This window comes from Dichotomopilus funicola, assembly GCF_033296635.1.
Source record: "Dichotomopilus funicola strain CBS 141.50 unplaced genomic scaffold C8A04scaffold_60, whole genome shotgun sequence".
NCBI lineage: Eukaryota > Fungi > Ascomycota > Sordariomycetes > Sordariales > Chaetomiaceae > Dichotomopilus > Dichotomopilus funicola.
In genome coordinates this window covers 12,166-26,687 of record NW_026944081.1, presented here as the reverse complement: position 1 = coordinate 26,687, position 14,522 = coordinate 12,166, and the positions used below count along the sequence as shown (strand labels likewise).

Sequence of the window (14,522 nt, the reverse complement as noted above, 5' to 3'; positions counted from 1 at the left end):
ACCACCCCTCTCCTTACCCCGAAGTACACCCGTCACGCCTCATCGATGGCCTCCATGGCATCTCTTGACGCCACCCCCAGCAACCTCCCAAAAGCAGAAGGCGATATCTCCGACTCCTTCGCTTCACTCTCCGGCCGTCCCTCCCAACCCCTACCGAACCGCTTCCGCGAACTCAAACTGCGACTGGTCCAAGGCCACGAGGATGCCGTCGTGGCAAGCTGGAAGCGGCTGCTTGCGGTGCTGCGGAAGGAAAATAATCTCGTGGCGCGGATGGGGCCGTCTATCATTCCCGAAGTGCGCTTCAGTCACTTTGACGAGGATTTGAAGAAGGCGAAAGGAGAGATTGAGAAGAGGGGTGTGGCGGTCATTAGGGGGGTGATTCCTGAAGATGAGGCGAGGGCGTATAAATTTGAGGTTGAGGAGTATGTGCGGCAAAATCCGCAAACGCGAGGTCAGCTTTACTAACATCCTAACAAAACAAGATAAAAAAACAACCATGGCTGACTGACCCGACTGATCCATAATAGGATTTCCCCAAGAAAACCCCCAAGTCTTCGAACTCTACTGGTCCCCCACGCAAACCCGCGCCCGCACCCACCCCAACCTCCTCACCGTCCAACGCGCCCTCATGACCAACTTCTGGCACACCTCCCCAACAGCAACCACAAACCCTAAACCCAACTCTAGCTCTAGCTCTGGGGGGACCCCAAAATCCCAATCCGTCTCCCTCCACACCTCCCTCGCCTACGCAGACCGCCTCCGCATCCGCCAACCAGGCGACGCCCACTTCGCTCTCGGCCCACACCAAGACGGCGGCAGCGTTGAGAGGTGGGAAGAATTCGGTTACGGGAACCGTCATCTCTTCCCGTCTGGTGGCCATGGAGTGTATGACGCCGTTTTTCGTGGGGAATGGGACGCCCCTCTATCTCAATCCGGTCAAGATGGTCAGCGCAAAGGCGGTGGATACGACCCGTTCAACGCGACAGCACGGGCCAGCGCAGTGACGGATTTGTATAATGGTTTAGGCGCGTGTAGCATGTTTAGGATGTTTCAGGGGTGGTTGGCTATGAGCGAGTCTGGGCCGGGGAGGGGGACGTTGTTGGTTAATCCGTTGGTCAAGGAGACGGCTGTTTATGCGTTGTTGAGGCCTTTTTTTAGGGCGAGGAGGGGGTTGCCAGAGGGTGAAGGGAGTGAAAGGGGATGGGGAAAAGGGGGATTTTTGGAGGAGGAGAATTGGGAGTTTACAGGTGGTGAAAAGATGACGAGTGATTTGCAGGGTGCGGTGCCGGGGTGTGGCCAGGAGTTTCCGGAAGGATTGCATCCGCATTTGGAGCTGGAGCGGACGATGGTGCATGTGCCGGAGGTGAGGCCGGGGGATTATGTCGTGTGGCATTGTGACAGTAGGTTCATCACCAGCCCCTGAGTTCATAGTGGATACTGACTTTACCCACACAGCCATCCACGCGGTGGATCGAAAACACAACGGGACGGGCGACTCCAGCGTCTTGTACATCCCCGTCTGTCCCACGACCAAAGGAAATGCCGAGTATGCCGCTCGTCAGCGGGACGCGTTTTTACGGGGAACGCCAGGCCCAGACTTTCCTGGAGGTGAGGGTGAGTCGAGACATATCGGCCGGGCGACGGACGAGTACGTCCAAAAGCATTGTACCCCAGCCGGTGTCCAGACACTTGCGCTGGAAGAGCTTCCCGTCACCCAGAACGACACAGTTAATGGAAAGGCGGCGGTTGCTGAGGCGAACCAGATCCTGGGTTTCTCTTAAGAGCTGCACCAAGCAGGCTTCATGACAAATCGCACAAAGAGAACATGCGGTACGGAATTCAAACTTTTGCCATTTTCATTTCCATCTAATTAAATGCCTCCATGTCCGAATTTCCGAATCCGTCCCAGCATGCAAATCCCGTCCCAGCCTCCTACTGCTTAAAGTTCCACTCGCTAACAAACTGCTGGATGTACACAGCCTTTCCAAGCTCCAGGCCCTCCTTGCGCAGAATATCGTACGCGGTCGTGAGGTGGAAATAGATGTTGGGGAAAGCATAATCCAGCACATACTGCTTCGTCGTGACATCCGCGTTGCCGGCCTTGCCCATCTTGATGTTGACCTCGTTGACCGCCGCGCCCTCGACGTCCTCGCGCGACACGGTCTTGAGCAGATCGAGCGTCTTCTCGATGCGGGCGACGCACTGCTCCAGCGTCGTCTCGTTGTCCTCCCACACGGGCAGCTCGCGGCGAGCGAGGCGCTCAACGTACTTCTTGGCGAAGTTGGTGACGATGATGATCTGGGTGGTGAACGGGAGCATGTCGTCGGCCAGGCGGGCCGAGGCGAGGGCCTCGCCCTTGGGGTGGGCCTGGGCCAGCTTGACGAGGTCGAGTAGCGTGAGCACGGCCCGGGTGCTGGTGCCGATGGTGGCGTCGTAGATGGAGAGAGACATGTTGGTGGTTGGGTGGGTGTGAGTCTGTGAAACTGGTGATGTAGGTTGGTGAAGAGTCGAGGTTGATGGAGGTGTTTGTGAGTGCTGGATGAAGATGGTGGCGAAATTGTGACTTGGAAGGACGTTGGGGCGGCTTCTTTTATATCCTCAAGCTTCACCCCAGAAGCGGGGGTGGTGGGGACTCATGTACGTGTGATCTTCAGCTCTGGCTCGGATCCATCCGATCGATGAGACGAGGAAGGCACGCACGCCTGAGCTTGTTTGTCATCGCAGGTTGCCATCAACGGCATTCGCACTGCTCCCGTGTCCGGCATAACTACTCGGTGCAACCATGGAGGGTCTCAATCCCGGTGAGGCTGATCTTTGTCTCTCAATATCCCGAATTGTTACTCGACCCCATCACCGTTGTAAATGTCTCCGGCCGTAAGCCCAGCCGCAAAATCAACTCGACACCAGCTGGATTAATAATCCAGGAGCAACTTATGCCCTGCGTCTCACACCAAAATCCGACTCGGTGACACTGCTCGTTGAGAAACCGCAACAAAGGGGAGAGACCTGCGCCACAGCATCTCCCACGGTGCCAGCAAGCTGACAAATTCCATAGGGCTGGGTGTCTCACGGATCGCGATCCCAGGATGCTGAGAAATCCAATTGTTCGTTTGACGCGCTTTCCGACTCTTCAGCGCTTCTGGTTGGCTTCAAGTCACTCCACTCTCCACTGCACAACCTGGAAGCGGGGGCCGGCGTGCGGGTCAACCTGGGCGCCGAGAGCCGTCTTGCAGTGGTCGGTGAGGGGTAGCACGGGAAACGAGGGCAGGCGCGCTTGGGAGGAAACTGAGAAGCAAGCGGACGGCAAAAAACACCAACAAAGTTAAGCCGGCAAAAGTGGTGATGCTGACGGTGTGAAGTCGAGATAAACTTTAGCTTTGGCTGGGTGCTTACGGCAGTATTTTGCGGGGAGGGCCGCCCAGTGGGGAGATTATGCCAGGGACCGGCCTATTTTCAGGGCTCAACTTGGCATTTGCGGGGCCTCTAAGAGCTGCTGAAGCCAATTGTCATTCGGGTCTGCCTCATCGCCATCGCAGCGTTGAGATGGCGCCATCTGCGCTATCGCGGGTGCGGGAGTTGAAACATCCACCTTGCGAAGAACGTTAAGGTTATTCCGAACGCGGCTCAAAATGAATGAAGAATGAAACACACTCACTCATCGTGTTGGACAAAACATCGAGACTGGCGTCCGACCGCGACGGAATTTGGAAAGATCCAGGGACGGGTAAACCGGAAACGCGGGCATGGATAGTCAACACCCAACAATTCCACCCCGCCCGGTCCTTCCCTTTCTGGTTTCTCTCGTCGCTACCAACTTGCCGCTTCCGCTTTTCCAGTCAGGTGAACATGATGAAACGAGACTCGTCGCCTGTCACCGCAAAGGGCCGCCCTTCGTACCGTGATAGTTAGACACACGGTTTGTTCTAAGCTCCCCGCGCAAAATTGGCGCACGGGCGGCCCTTCACCAGGTCGACGGAATAGATGCAGCAAAAATATGGGTGTCGTTGCTCGGGCCGCCATCCACCACCTATTAGCATGAAGACGACGATTGACACACATGCAACGAGCATGGTCAAATGATACCATTTCGGCACAGGCCGAAGATCGGCCTATCAAACTTTACTCATCTGATTCAACCTCAACTAGCGATATGGGGACGGGAGTATTCGTGGCGGTGCTTCGTTGTCTTCGAAGGGGTTGGATTTCTCTAATACGGTATAGACCTGGTGCTTCAGGGGGAAAGGGCTTTCATCGTCACGTTCTGCACACTAGCCAAACACGAATTTGAGTTTGTGGCACCGCTTTCGTTTCCCTCGTTGGAGAGCTTTGGGATTCAATGCTCATTGGCGTAGGGTAAAATATGAGGTTTTATTAAAGACCGGTGTTTGCCTTACGTTTAGCTAATCAGGGGCTTGGGTCGATTCTATTCATGATGGACGTAATGGTTGTTGTGGCCAGTGGGCCATTGTCTCCAATGGGCGATGGAGAAGGGCGGCGGGGGAGGGAACAGGAAGGCAGAACGTTCAGAGGTGGGTGAAAATATGTGCGAGGCGTACATGCATGTGTTTAATAGTCGATAAATGGTAACTACGGGAGCGTCAACAAGCAGGTGCAGCCGTCGCCTTCAGGGGTTGGAACACTAATTGAGATAAAAGCTTTTCAATCCCACCAACTGCTAATCAACCCACGGCCAGTACCGTTTACCAATCTTTCTGGTACTTGTTGATGAGCCATTGCAGCTCGTCGAAGGCCTTCTTTCGGGTGTCCGATCCGGGGTAGTGGGCCGAGTTCATTAACAGAGTCTCAACGGAGTATAGGAGCCCTCTGTCCTTGAACTCCCCCTTGGGTTCGCTTTCTGGAAGGTTCTTGAGGTATTCCTCAATGTAGCCATCTTTATCCAACTTGTGATGCTCACACCTCCATATCGCGATCTCTTTTTCGTGGTGAGCGTAATAGGCACACGCGTCGTAAATGTAGATCTCGCCCGTGTGGCGATCAGTTCCAATGTTAGACTCCCAGAGATCTCCATGGATCAGGGACGGCTTAATGGTCCTACCATTAGCCGTAAGAGGGTCAAGGAGGCGGGGGATCAACTTTTCGACGGTAATTTCCATGAGACTGTCGAACTCCGGCCAGACTCCGTTCACCTCTGTGTCGAGCCGATACACGTCTTTGATGAGTCTGGTGAAGAATGCTGTCCAACTACTCTCCCACGTTGTCGTAAGCGGCAATTTGCCATCGAACGTAGTGCAGTGGAATCCAAACTTCCCTGTCGGTGACTCGCTAATCCTGTGGAGCTTTGCAAGCGTTTGACTAAGACGGACGGGATTGGGCATCCCAGTGTCGAGTTGTAGAAAGTCGCAGAGGAAGAAGTGCGCGTTGCTTGTTGTGCCCTCCTCCTTTTTAACTTGGTTGTGGCACTTGCCGTAGCCATAAGGCTTTGGAGCAATGCTGGCGAGAGTCTTGTGAATTTCAGCCATGGACATGTATTCGCCGTACACGCGGTCATAGGCGTCTTGCGTGTCTAGTATCTGCGTTTCCCGTATTTGTGAGTAAGGATCTTACTTTGTTCACAGCCTCCGAACATCCTAGGTGTTTGCTTACCTTAAGGAAGTAATCTTGCCGTTGCCCGTTGGCGGTCTCAGTTTCGAACCGGGCGGTGGATGCCCAACTCGAAACACCACATGGCTCAATGCGGAGAACCTTGCTTCCATCGGGAAGTACTAACCATTAGGGTACCTCCTTTAGTGACCATTCTAACCGAAGCAGAGTCGGAATTGGGAATTCATTCGGGAACTCAGTGGCTCACACTTGATTATTTCCGGATCAGATGCCGCCGAAAGGACGAGCTGGAGCGAGGGTGCATTGGGGCCATTGGGTTGACCTGGCACGTCCAACGATGCATCTGGTGGTACCTCCGCAGCGTTTTCTAATACTTCTTCTGCGATTGCCTCCTGTATGTTGCCCAACGAGTCCTCCTTGTCAGTTCTGGGAGTACCCCTTGTTTGCGTTCTTGGTGCTGCAGACATTGACGCCATGATGAATGGGCGCTTCAAGAGGACTCAAAATACAGTGATAAAGGAGCCAATTGCGAGCAATTCAAGGCAAAACGAAGGGTTAATGCCTCTATATCAGGCACAAGGTTTCTCAGTGTTCACTGTTGGCCAAGAGCGCAACACAAATTCGGTAAACGGGCTCAGGGTGCCTTCATTTCTGTTGTCGACTTGAGGGGAGGGTACCTCTAAAGATAAATACCACGCCTGGAGAACGGTACGTCAAGCGTCAAGTCCCTTATCTTCGACCGTGACGAGGCTACGAGCTGGCCGGTGAGAAGATGTGATTCTGGATGGAGGTGGGGGAGTGGGGCTTCTACATGTGGGCGGTTACACGGCGACAATGACAGGTTATCTTGGCCAGGGATATGCAGGAGCTGACAGAGTTGCACCACGGAGCGATCGCAGAGATGCCATGCTAGAAATCTCCTTGGTTCATCCCAGACCATGGACTTGCCGACTAGGCCGTGCATCTTTGGGATTTTGAAGACGCGTCACGCAACCACCTCAACCAAGCTTCGTCACTTCAGACTTTGACCAAATCCAACACTATAGTATGGTAAGAGACAGAACCCCCTACTAAAAGATCCTTGTGGCCCTAATGATCTCCATTCTACATTTCATCCACTGCCCTGGCTTTCGTCTGATTTCTCTTCTTTTTTTCTCTTCTTTCTTTTCTCTCTTCTTTTCTTCTTTTTCTTTTTTTTTCTTTCTTTTCTCTTTTTGCTGACGGTGGCTCCATTCGGATTAATTCATAGTGGGAGCGCTTTCGGCCTCACAAGGGCGCAGGCTTGAACGAGGAGTTTGACGAATCCCCATCTCCACATGCATCATGTGTCAGCGATGGCGTACAAAATTCTTCGAGTTGTCCCAGGATTCAGGTAGAGCCGGCTGAAGAGGACACACAAAAAAAGCCGTCACTCTTGTATCAAGGGTTGAAACGAGCGACGGAGAGACCTGGACTTGCACGGCTTGCCTCGGCCGTATCCGACGTTCACTCTCAACTCTTTTCCCCTCATAGCCACCAACAATCCCAGGACCGAACAGATGACCCTCTCGGGCTGGTGGTCCTCCACAAACCATCCAAACGGACCGTCGACATTCTTTTCATCCACGGACTGGGGGGCTCAAGTTTACGAACCTGGTGCCGCGATGGAGACCTCCACAAACTCTGGCCAAAGTTATGGCTTCCTCAACTCATACCGACGGCTCGAATCTTGTCGTTCGGCTACAAGACGCACTTCTCGTCTAAGACGGACACCTCATCCCTCTCAATCAAGAATTTTGCTGGAGACCTTCTGCATCAAATGAAACATGGCGAAACGACCACTGAGCGGCTCGGTCAGGTCCCGATCATCATCGTCGCTCACTCGATGGGTGGCCTGGTGTTCAAAAAGGCCCTCGTTCAAGGTTACGAGACAGATGAATTTGCAGACTTGGTCTCTATGATCAGGGGAGTGCTCTTTCTCGCGACTCCCCATCGAGGAAACCGAGCTGAGCCTCGGAGCCGGCATTTATTCCACTCTGTTTTGGGCCACTCGCCCATGGATTATGCTATGGAGTTGACCAGAGGAAGCCCAACAATTGACGACCTGAGCGACTTGTTCCGCCACCACGCTTCCACGTTGCAGATCTTCTCATTTTACGAGACGTTGGCCGCTTCCAGGGGCCTGCTTTCACGTATGATCATTGACAAACGGACCGCCGTCTTGGGGTACCACAATGAGACGCCAGTCCCCCTCAACGCAGATCATCATAATGTCTGTAAGTTTACCAGCCGCAGAGACTCAAACTATATCTCGGTTATGGGGGCTATTCGCAGCATCGCGGAATCTGTCTCTTTGCGGAAGGATGAAACTTTAAAGCCCGATCTTGAGCATTTGGGTCATCTGTTGGGGGTTACGGGAATTTCGGAGGAGGATCTTCTCCGCGCCCGCTCAATACGAACACAAGGGACCTGTGAAGGCTTTTTCACGAGCGAGGAAGTGGTGGCCTGGCTAAAGTCCGACGCAAGCCAGATTCTGTGGTTGAACGCCCAACCGGGTGGCGGGAAGTCGATTATGTGTTCCTTTGCAATCGAACGCCTTCTCGAAATGGGTGAAGATTGCTCTTATTACTTCTTCAAGCATGGAGAGCGAACGAAACAGTCGGTCAGCCACATGGTGCGGTCCATTGTGTACCAAACTGCCCTCCAAGTGCCCGATTATCGCAGCGCTTTAGCGGAGCTCGGAAAAGCAGGAGTCAGGCTCTCCAATGCAGACGCTTCGACGGTGTGGGAGAGGTTGGTGGTGAAGGTGTTTGCGAAGATCAAGACAACAAAACCTGTGTATTGGGTGCTTGACGGTCTTGATGAGTCCGGATCGGCAGGAAATGTCGTTGAACTCCTGTCTCGTGTTTCGGAGTTCACCAGCCGTCTCCGGATTCTAGTCTTTAGCCGGCCACTAGCCGTCATCAGTCACGCATTTCAGTTAGCCAGACAGGCAATTGAAGTCGTGGAGATGAGATTGCCCGATACTCAAGCCGATGTTCGCCAAATGGTGGCAAAAGTGATCGACAACATGCCATCTGGAGAGGAGTTCAAGTCGAAAGCCATCGACGAGATCACGTCAAGATCTCAAGGGAACTTTCTCTGGGCTACCTCGGTCACAAAACGGGTGGTACGATGTCTCAATGAAGACGGCATCCGACAAGTCCTCGAATCAACGCCAGACGGCATGTGGGGATTATACGATCGTATGACAGACGTGGTCCTGAATCTAAGACGCGAGATCGACAAGGAGCTTTCTGAGATTCTCCTGATATGGGCTATGTATGCCAGAACCCCGATTTTGGTGCAAGACCTTGTTGAGCTGTACCCCAAGCAATTCGGTTCCATGCTACACATCAGCCACGCCGTTTACCAAGTGTGCGGGCAATTAGTCGTCGTCAATGCCCAAGGACAATTAGCATTGGTCCATCACTCCGCCCGAGAATATTTGTGGCGAACAAAACGCCTCCCGTTCAGATTAGATGCGGAAAGCGGAAACCACGAACTATTTAGGAGATGTATGGCAACGCTTTGCGATATGGGCCTGAGACGTAAGCTCAAGATGTCCAACATTCCTCGGTTTGTGTCATATGCCGCTACCTCATGGGCAACGCATCTCGAGCATTGCTCCCCAGAGGCCGATGACGTTCTTGACTCGTTGGTCAAATTCTTCAGTGGCCCGTACCCGCTTGCTTGGATTCAATATCTCGCTATGACTGGCCAACTCTCGGAGCTTTTTGGCATCTCCAGGAGACTTTCTGTGTACCTAAGCAAACGCAGAAAAGCAGATGACAAAGAATTTCCCATGTTGGATCGACGGACCCATATCTCCATCCTCGATACTTGGGCAGTGGACCTGATGAAACTTCCACCAAAGTTCGGCCGACCTCTTTCAAAGTCCCCAACGGCCATCTATCATTACATTCCCGCACTTAGCCCGACGTCCTCGATTATTCATCAAAGCTTTTCCAAGAATCCAATCTCCACCTTGTCCGTTTCCGGGATCTCAAATGAGGAATGGAACGACTGCATTGCCCGCGTGTCCGGGGGTTCTGGACGCGCCCTACGCTTGGCCACCTCCAAATTACACCTCGCGGTGGCTAGCGATGAACGCAGGGGGACCATCAACATCTGGGACACTGGTGTTCTCGAGGAACAGAAAAGCTTTTGCTTAGACGAACGTATTTGGGCGCTCGCTTTCAGCCACTCTGGCGGGCTCATGGCGGCATATGCAGTCTCCAAAACATTGCTATGGAAAGTTAAGGATTGGTCGTTGTTAGCGTCAGTTTCGAATCCGAATCAGGAACGAGCTATTGAGCTCAAGTTTCGGGATGACGACAGTCTCGCTATGGTTTCCGATTCTAGGAGGGTTTATCAGCTTTTCCCGGAAGAGGTGGCACCATCCGCTGCATGGGTGCAGATGAGCCCGGCATTGCTTCAAGAGCCAGAAATGTTCTGTTCACCGTCTTGCGTGGCATTTGACGCGAACTGTGCTCAAATGGCTATGGCTTACCCCTCGGCCCCCCTTTCGATATGGACCGTGGATCCCCCCAGGATGATAGCACAATTCAACTACAAGACCAAACGCGGCCAAGGTCTTATGAACTCAGACACAGGGAACAACAAAGTAGTCTGGCATCCGTCGGGAACAGAAGTCATCGGGATCTGCGGGAGGGTCTACAAATGGAATTACGCCACCGATGAGTACAGCGAGATCAAGGATGACACGGGTGCTGTCCCCAATGGGATATCTTGCAGTCCCGATGGCCGGGTATTCGTCATAACCGATGTTGAAGGGTCCTTGAAAATATACGACTTTGGCTCAATGTCCCTTCTCTACAAGCTCAAATCTGAAGACCGCATCAATTAAATTGCATTCGCACCAGATGGCCTCCGACTATACGACTTACGTGGCGCTTACTGCCACATCTGGGAACCGAATTGTCTGTTGCGAATAGCCGGCGCCGAGGAGGAACAAACTACCGACGTGGACAGCATTGTCGCTGACTTTTGGTCTGATACGGTGGACATTCCCAGGACACCAATTTCCCTCCCGGCCTCGGAGAGTCAGGTTGAAAGCCGCCCAGCCAGCACTTCAATCGACTGTGGGCGTACTCTTGCCGGATTACTCATTGCTCACGCAAACGACGACGGCTCCATTAACATTTTTGATTCGGTCAGCAACCGAAAACAAGAGGTTGACAAGGCCATGCCCAGAAGAAGAGTAGAACACCTTTGCTGGGACGACACACAGGATCGACTGGCTTACTCGGTCTTAGACGGTGGCGTTGTCGTTCTGAGCGTCCGTTTGGAGTACGAAGACGACCGGGCCGTCTCGACAGAGATTTTGTATGCGGAGAAGCAGGCATCGACTCAACGCGGTCGAACCACCCAGCTTTTGTTTGACAAGAGTGGTTCTCGGCTCCTGATTTGCGGGGTCAAGATGTGCCAAATTTTGAGCATACCAGACAGAAGAGTTGTGGCGGAGTGTCAATCTCCAAGTGCCGAAGAACCCACGAAATGGCAGCAACACCCCTCGCGACCGGACCGCCTTTTACGCCTCTCGGCCTCCTTGGCCACGACACATTCTTGGGACGACCTTGAGCCAAAAGATCAAATTCCATTGGGCTTGGCCGGCACTGTGCCTGACGCAGTGACCGACAGTGCGGATTCTCCAACAGTCCTAGATGCCATTCTTGACAGTCACTCCCCTCACCATCTACTCCTTCGGACGTCAACCGTACGCCAGAACCGCCGATATTACGGTTTCGCCATTCTGCCTACAACATCGATGTACGCCGAAACACCAACCCACTCGGACTCCTTGCCACCAACCGCAATCCAACCACAGCCCATTTCACCAACTGTATCCGAAGCCGCCGCACATCCTCTCGGCATTCTGCCAGACGGACGGTTTTTGTTTCTCGACCGCCAGCTTTGGGTGTGTACCAGCTTGTTGTCTCACTTTCTAGGAGATCCCGGATTGCTCTCTACAAAGGACGCAGCGACGATAACACGCCACTTTTTTATCCCTCATGACTGGGTTACGACGGAGGACTTGCGGCTTTGCCGCATATTGCGAGATGGGACCTTGTTGTGTCCTCGGAAGGGTGAGATTGCAGTTCTGCAAGGAAAGTTGGAAGATGGTGAATAGACGGTTAGAGATGGAGTAATGATAGACAGTTGTACGGATCGCTTAAGCCTTGGGGCAGAGATAGTCAATTAATGAATTAAGCATGATTATCTTGGAATATCTTTAATTCTTGAGAGACAACTCAGCTGTGACCTGAATTCAAGACGGTATTTTCGTACGAGTTAGGTTTTTGTCTCCTGCGAGTTCAACTCAGGGAGGGGGCATGTAGGTACCTAAAGAAAAGTCCATCTGGGTTGTTCGTAGCTGTTCCACTAAATCTCTATGGGGGAGGTGGGCAGTGAGCTTTTTGGCTATATTCTTTGTTCATTTTCGTTAAAAGAAAAATACACTTTTCTACCGGTCGGTGGCTTGTCAATACAATTGTTGCCGATGCGCCTCACCGGTCCCTTTCGGCCCAGGATTGAATGATACCCTAGCAGGCACGTGTTGGGCTTGAGCCTCGAGCTCTCGGCAGGCCGACAGAATAGGCGCAGCCACAATATCGGTACCGTCGCTCGGGCCGCCATCCATCATTTGGCATGAAGACGACCGGCTCCATGACACAATCACAACGAGCTTCGTCGAACGACCCTGTTTTGGCGACAGAACCCCAAAGATCGGCGTGTCAAACTTCGTTCATCCGATCGATCCCAGCCGCCGATCTGGGGAAGGGGAAATTTGGGTCAACGAAAAAAAGCAGTCGGCACTTGCGCTATACTCCACCTCGCTGAGGATCTCAGCCGCGATCGCTCCTCATTTCCCAATAACTTTTTCCCCCGATCGCTTACATTCCGTTTCTCGAAGGCTTCGCTAAACTCTGCACGGAATAGGAAAGCGGGGTACAGGGGAACCGTGCTCGCCAATACACCCCTGTGGCGTTGAGGTGAAGGTCCCTAAAGTCTGTGCGGTCACGCCTTTTCCATCCCGCCCTCTCCCGTTTGGTTAGGGCCGGGCCCGGAACCGGTTACCGTCCGCCCCTTTCAGCCGGGGGATCAGACTCGAGACGAGACGGTGGTAATTAAATGTCAAAGCAGCGGCAGCGCCGAGGCGGGCTGGAGCTGCAAGCTTTTAACCTACGTCGCACTCGACTAACGGAAAAAGATCGTTGGTAATTCTGTCAAAAGGTCAAAGACCGGGGGGGAGTGCAAGGGACTTTGAAACGGCTGCTGGGGGGAAGACTCGAGAGAGAGAGGGAGGATAGCAGCTGGGACGGGAAGTGTTATTTTTATAATTAACGGGGGATATACCCTCGCGCGCGTTCGACTTGGCTTCTTCCATCTTTATCATTTTTGTCTGCCTTCTTTGCGGCTTGCCGTCATCTTGTACGACTCAGTCATATTATTAACATCGCTACTTAATACTAATAATATCCCGAGCCGATGGCTGGGCCAGATCCGGGAAGCCCGCCTATCGGCGTGCCGATTTCCGACCGAGCCGCCTTTCTCACCCGTGTTTACATCGGGGCCAACACCGTCCTCCTCGTTTTGTGTCTTGTCGCGTTTTCCACCCGCATCTACCACCGGGTACGCCCAACATGGCACGTCGGCCTCGACGATTACTTTATCACCGCCGGTTTCGTAAGTCCATTCTTTTTTTCCAGTATCACACCCACAAACACCCCCAACTAACCAACTAACACCGCCCAGGCCCTCACAATAACAGACTACGCCCTCCTCCTCCCCTCAGGTACCTCCTCCCCCGGCCTCCTGCCCTTCCCCGATGCCCTCACCATCGCCCGCAATGCCTGGCTCGCCATCGCCGTCTGGGGTCTCGCCATGACCTGCACCAAACTCTCCATCGCCCTCACCTTACTCCGCATCTTCCAACGCACCGCCTCCCCCGTCCTCTGGCGCGTCTTCCTCTGGGCCACCATCACGCTTCAAACACTCTACGGCGTGGGGAATACCCTGTTTGTGCTTGCTCTGGCGTGTCGGCCGTTGGAGGCGGCGTGGGATCCGAATTTCGCCGCCGGCGACGGGGAAGGGGGTAATGGGGGAGGAGGTGGGGGGTGTGTAGCGCCAGGGACGATGAAGGCCGTGTCGAATACGGGGAGTTCGATTAATATTGCGACGGATGTGTTGTTGTCTGTGGCGCCGGCGGTGGCGTTTTTGTGGACTTTGCAGCGGCCGTTGCGGGAGAGGGTGTTGGTGTGTGTGTTGATGGGGATGGGGTTGGTGGCGAGTGTTTTTAGTGTGATGAAGACGGTGTTGGTGCAGAACTGGGTGATTGGAAGGGATTTGGGGTCGTCATCTTCGGACGGCGAGGGGGAGGTGATGGATGTGTTAGCGCAGGGGATCGCGATTAGTACGTTTACGGTGCTGGAGCAGTTGTTGGGGGTGTTGGCGGCGTGTGTGCCTGCGATGAAGGGGTGGTTGCAGAGGTGTTTGGGGGCGATGGGGATTCCGATGACGAGGAGGATGCCGTCGAGTGGAGAGGGTCAGTATCGGATGTCGAGGGGATGGGGTACAGGGAGGGGGAATGGGACGGGAAGGACGGCGACGAGTGCGATGGTTGGAGAGGGGAACTTTGAGAGGTTGGAGTCGCATGGGAATAGTGATTTGGCGGTGGGGAGGAACCCGAATAAGGGGTTTGATGAGGTGTCGATTCCTATGACGGAGTTGGAGGCACGGTCGGCTCACTCGGCTGATGCTTGGCCGTCGGGGGATTCGGAAAAGGGGTTGAGGAATCCTAGGCCGGGGCCGGGGCAGGCGCTTTAGGGTTTGTTTGGTCTTATGGAGTTTGGGCTGGTGGCATTCTGTTATCTGGTAACACAGAGAAAGGTCATGATCTTGATACCTTGCCCAATTCC

At 53.6% G+C, this 14,522-nt stretch overlaps 5 protein-coding genes across 5 annotated transcripts; 3 read left to right on the top strand and 2 right to left on the bottom strand.

Annotated features, from left to right (window-relative positions):
- Positions 1-54: 54 nt before the first annotated feature.
- On the top strand, positions 55-1,781 carry C8A04DRAFT_39160 (uncharacterized protein; the record flags this gene model as incomplete). The annotated part of the gene is made up of 3 exons (XM_062784482.1): positions 55-451; positions 528-1,400; positions 1,456-1,781. 3 exons carry the CDS (start codon positions 55-57, stop codon positions 1,779-1,781), a joined length of 1,596 nt encoding a protein of 531 aa, XP_062634686.1.
- Positions 1,782-1,932: 151 nt separating this feature from the next.
- Positions 1,933-2,451, bottom strand: C8A04DRAFT_39159 (uncharacterized protein; the record flags this gene model as incomplete). Its single annotated transcript, XM_062784481.1, has 1 exon — positions 1,933-2,451. The coding sequence occupies one exon, from the start codon at positions 2,449-2,451 to the stop codon at positions 1,933-1,935; it is 519 nt and encodes a 172-aa protein (XP_062634685.1).
- Positions 2,452-4,700: 2,249 nt separating this feature from the next.
- On the bottom strand, positions 4,701-6,038 carry C8A04DRAFT_31065 (Fructosamine kinase-domain-containing protein; the record flags this gene model as incomplete). The annotated part of the gene is made up of 3 exons (XM_062781625.1): positions 4,701-5,531; positions 5,605-5,723; positions 5,810-6,038. 3 exons carry the CDS (start codon positions 6,036-6,038, stop codon positions 4,701-4,703), a joined length of 1,179 nt encoding a protein of 392 aa, XP_062634684.1.
- An 847-nt stretch (positions 6,039-6,885) lies between these two features.
- Positions 6,886-11,780, top strand: C8A04DRAFT_39157 (uncharacterized protein; the record flags this gene model as incomplete). The annotated part of the gene is made up of 12 exons (XM_062784480.1): positions 6,886-6,934; positions 6,987-8,425; positions 8,456-8,479; positions 8,522-8,800; positions 8,831-8,904; positions 8,941-8,958; positions 9,058-9,340; positions 9,458-9,676; positions 9,845-10,337; positions 10,467-10,804; positions 10,835-11,623; positions 11,760-11,780. The coding sequence occupies 12 exons, from the start codon at positions 6,886-6,888 to the stop codon at positions 11,778-11,780; spliced, it is 4,026 nt and encodes a 1,341-aa protein (XP_062634683.1).
- A 1,312-nt stretch (positions 11,781-13,092) lies between these two features.
- Positions 13,093-14,430, top strand: C8A04DRAFT_31063 (uncharacterized protein; the record flags this gene model as incomplete). Its single annotated transcript, XM_062781624.1, has 2 exons — positions 13,093-13,290; positions 13,360-14,430. The coding sequence occupies 2 exons, from the start codon at positions 13,093-13,095 to the stop codon at positions 14,428-14,430; spliced, it is 1,269 nt and encodes a 422-aa protein (XP_062634682.1).
- Between the last annotated feature and the right edge of the window lie 92 nt (positions 14,431-14,522).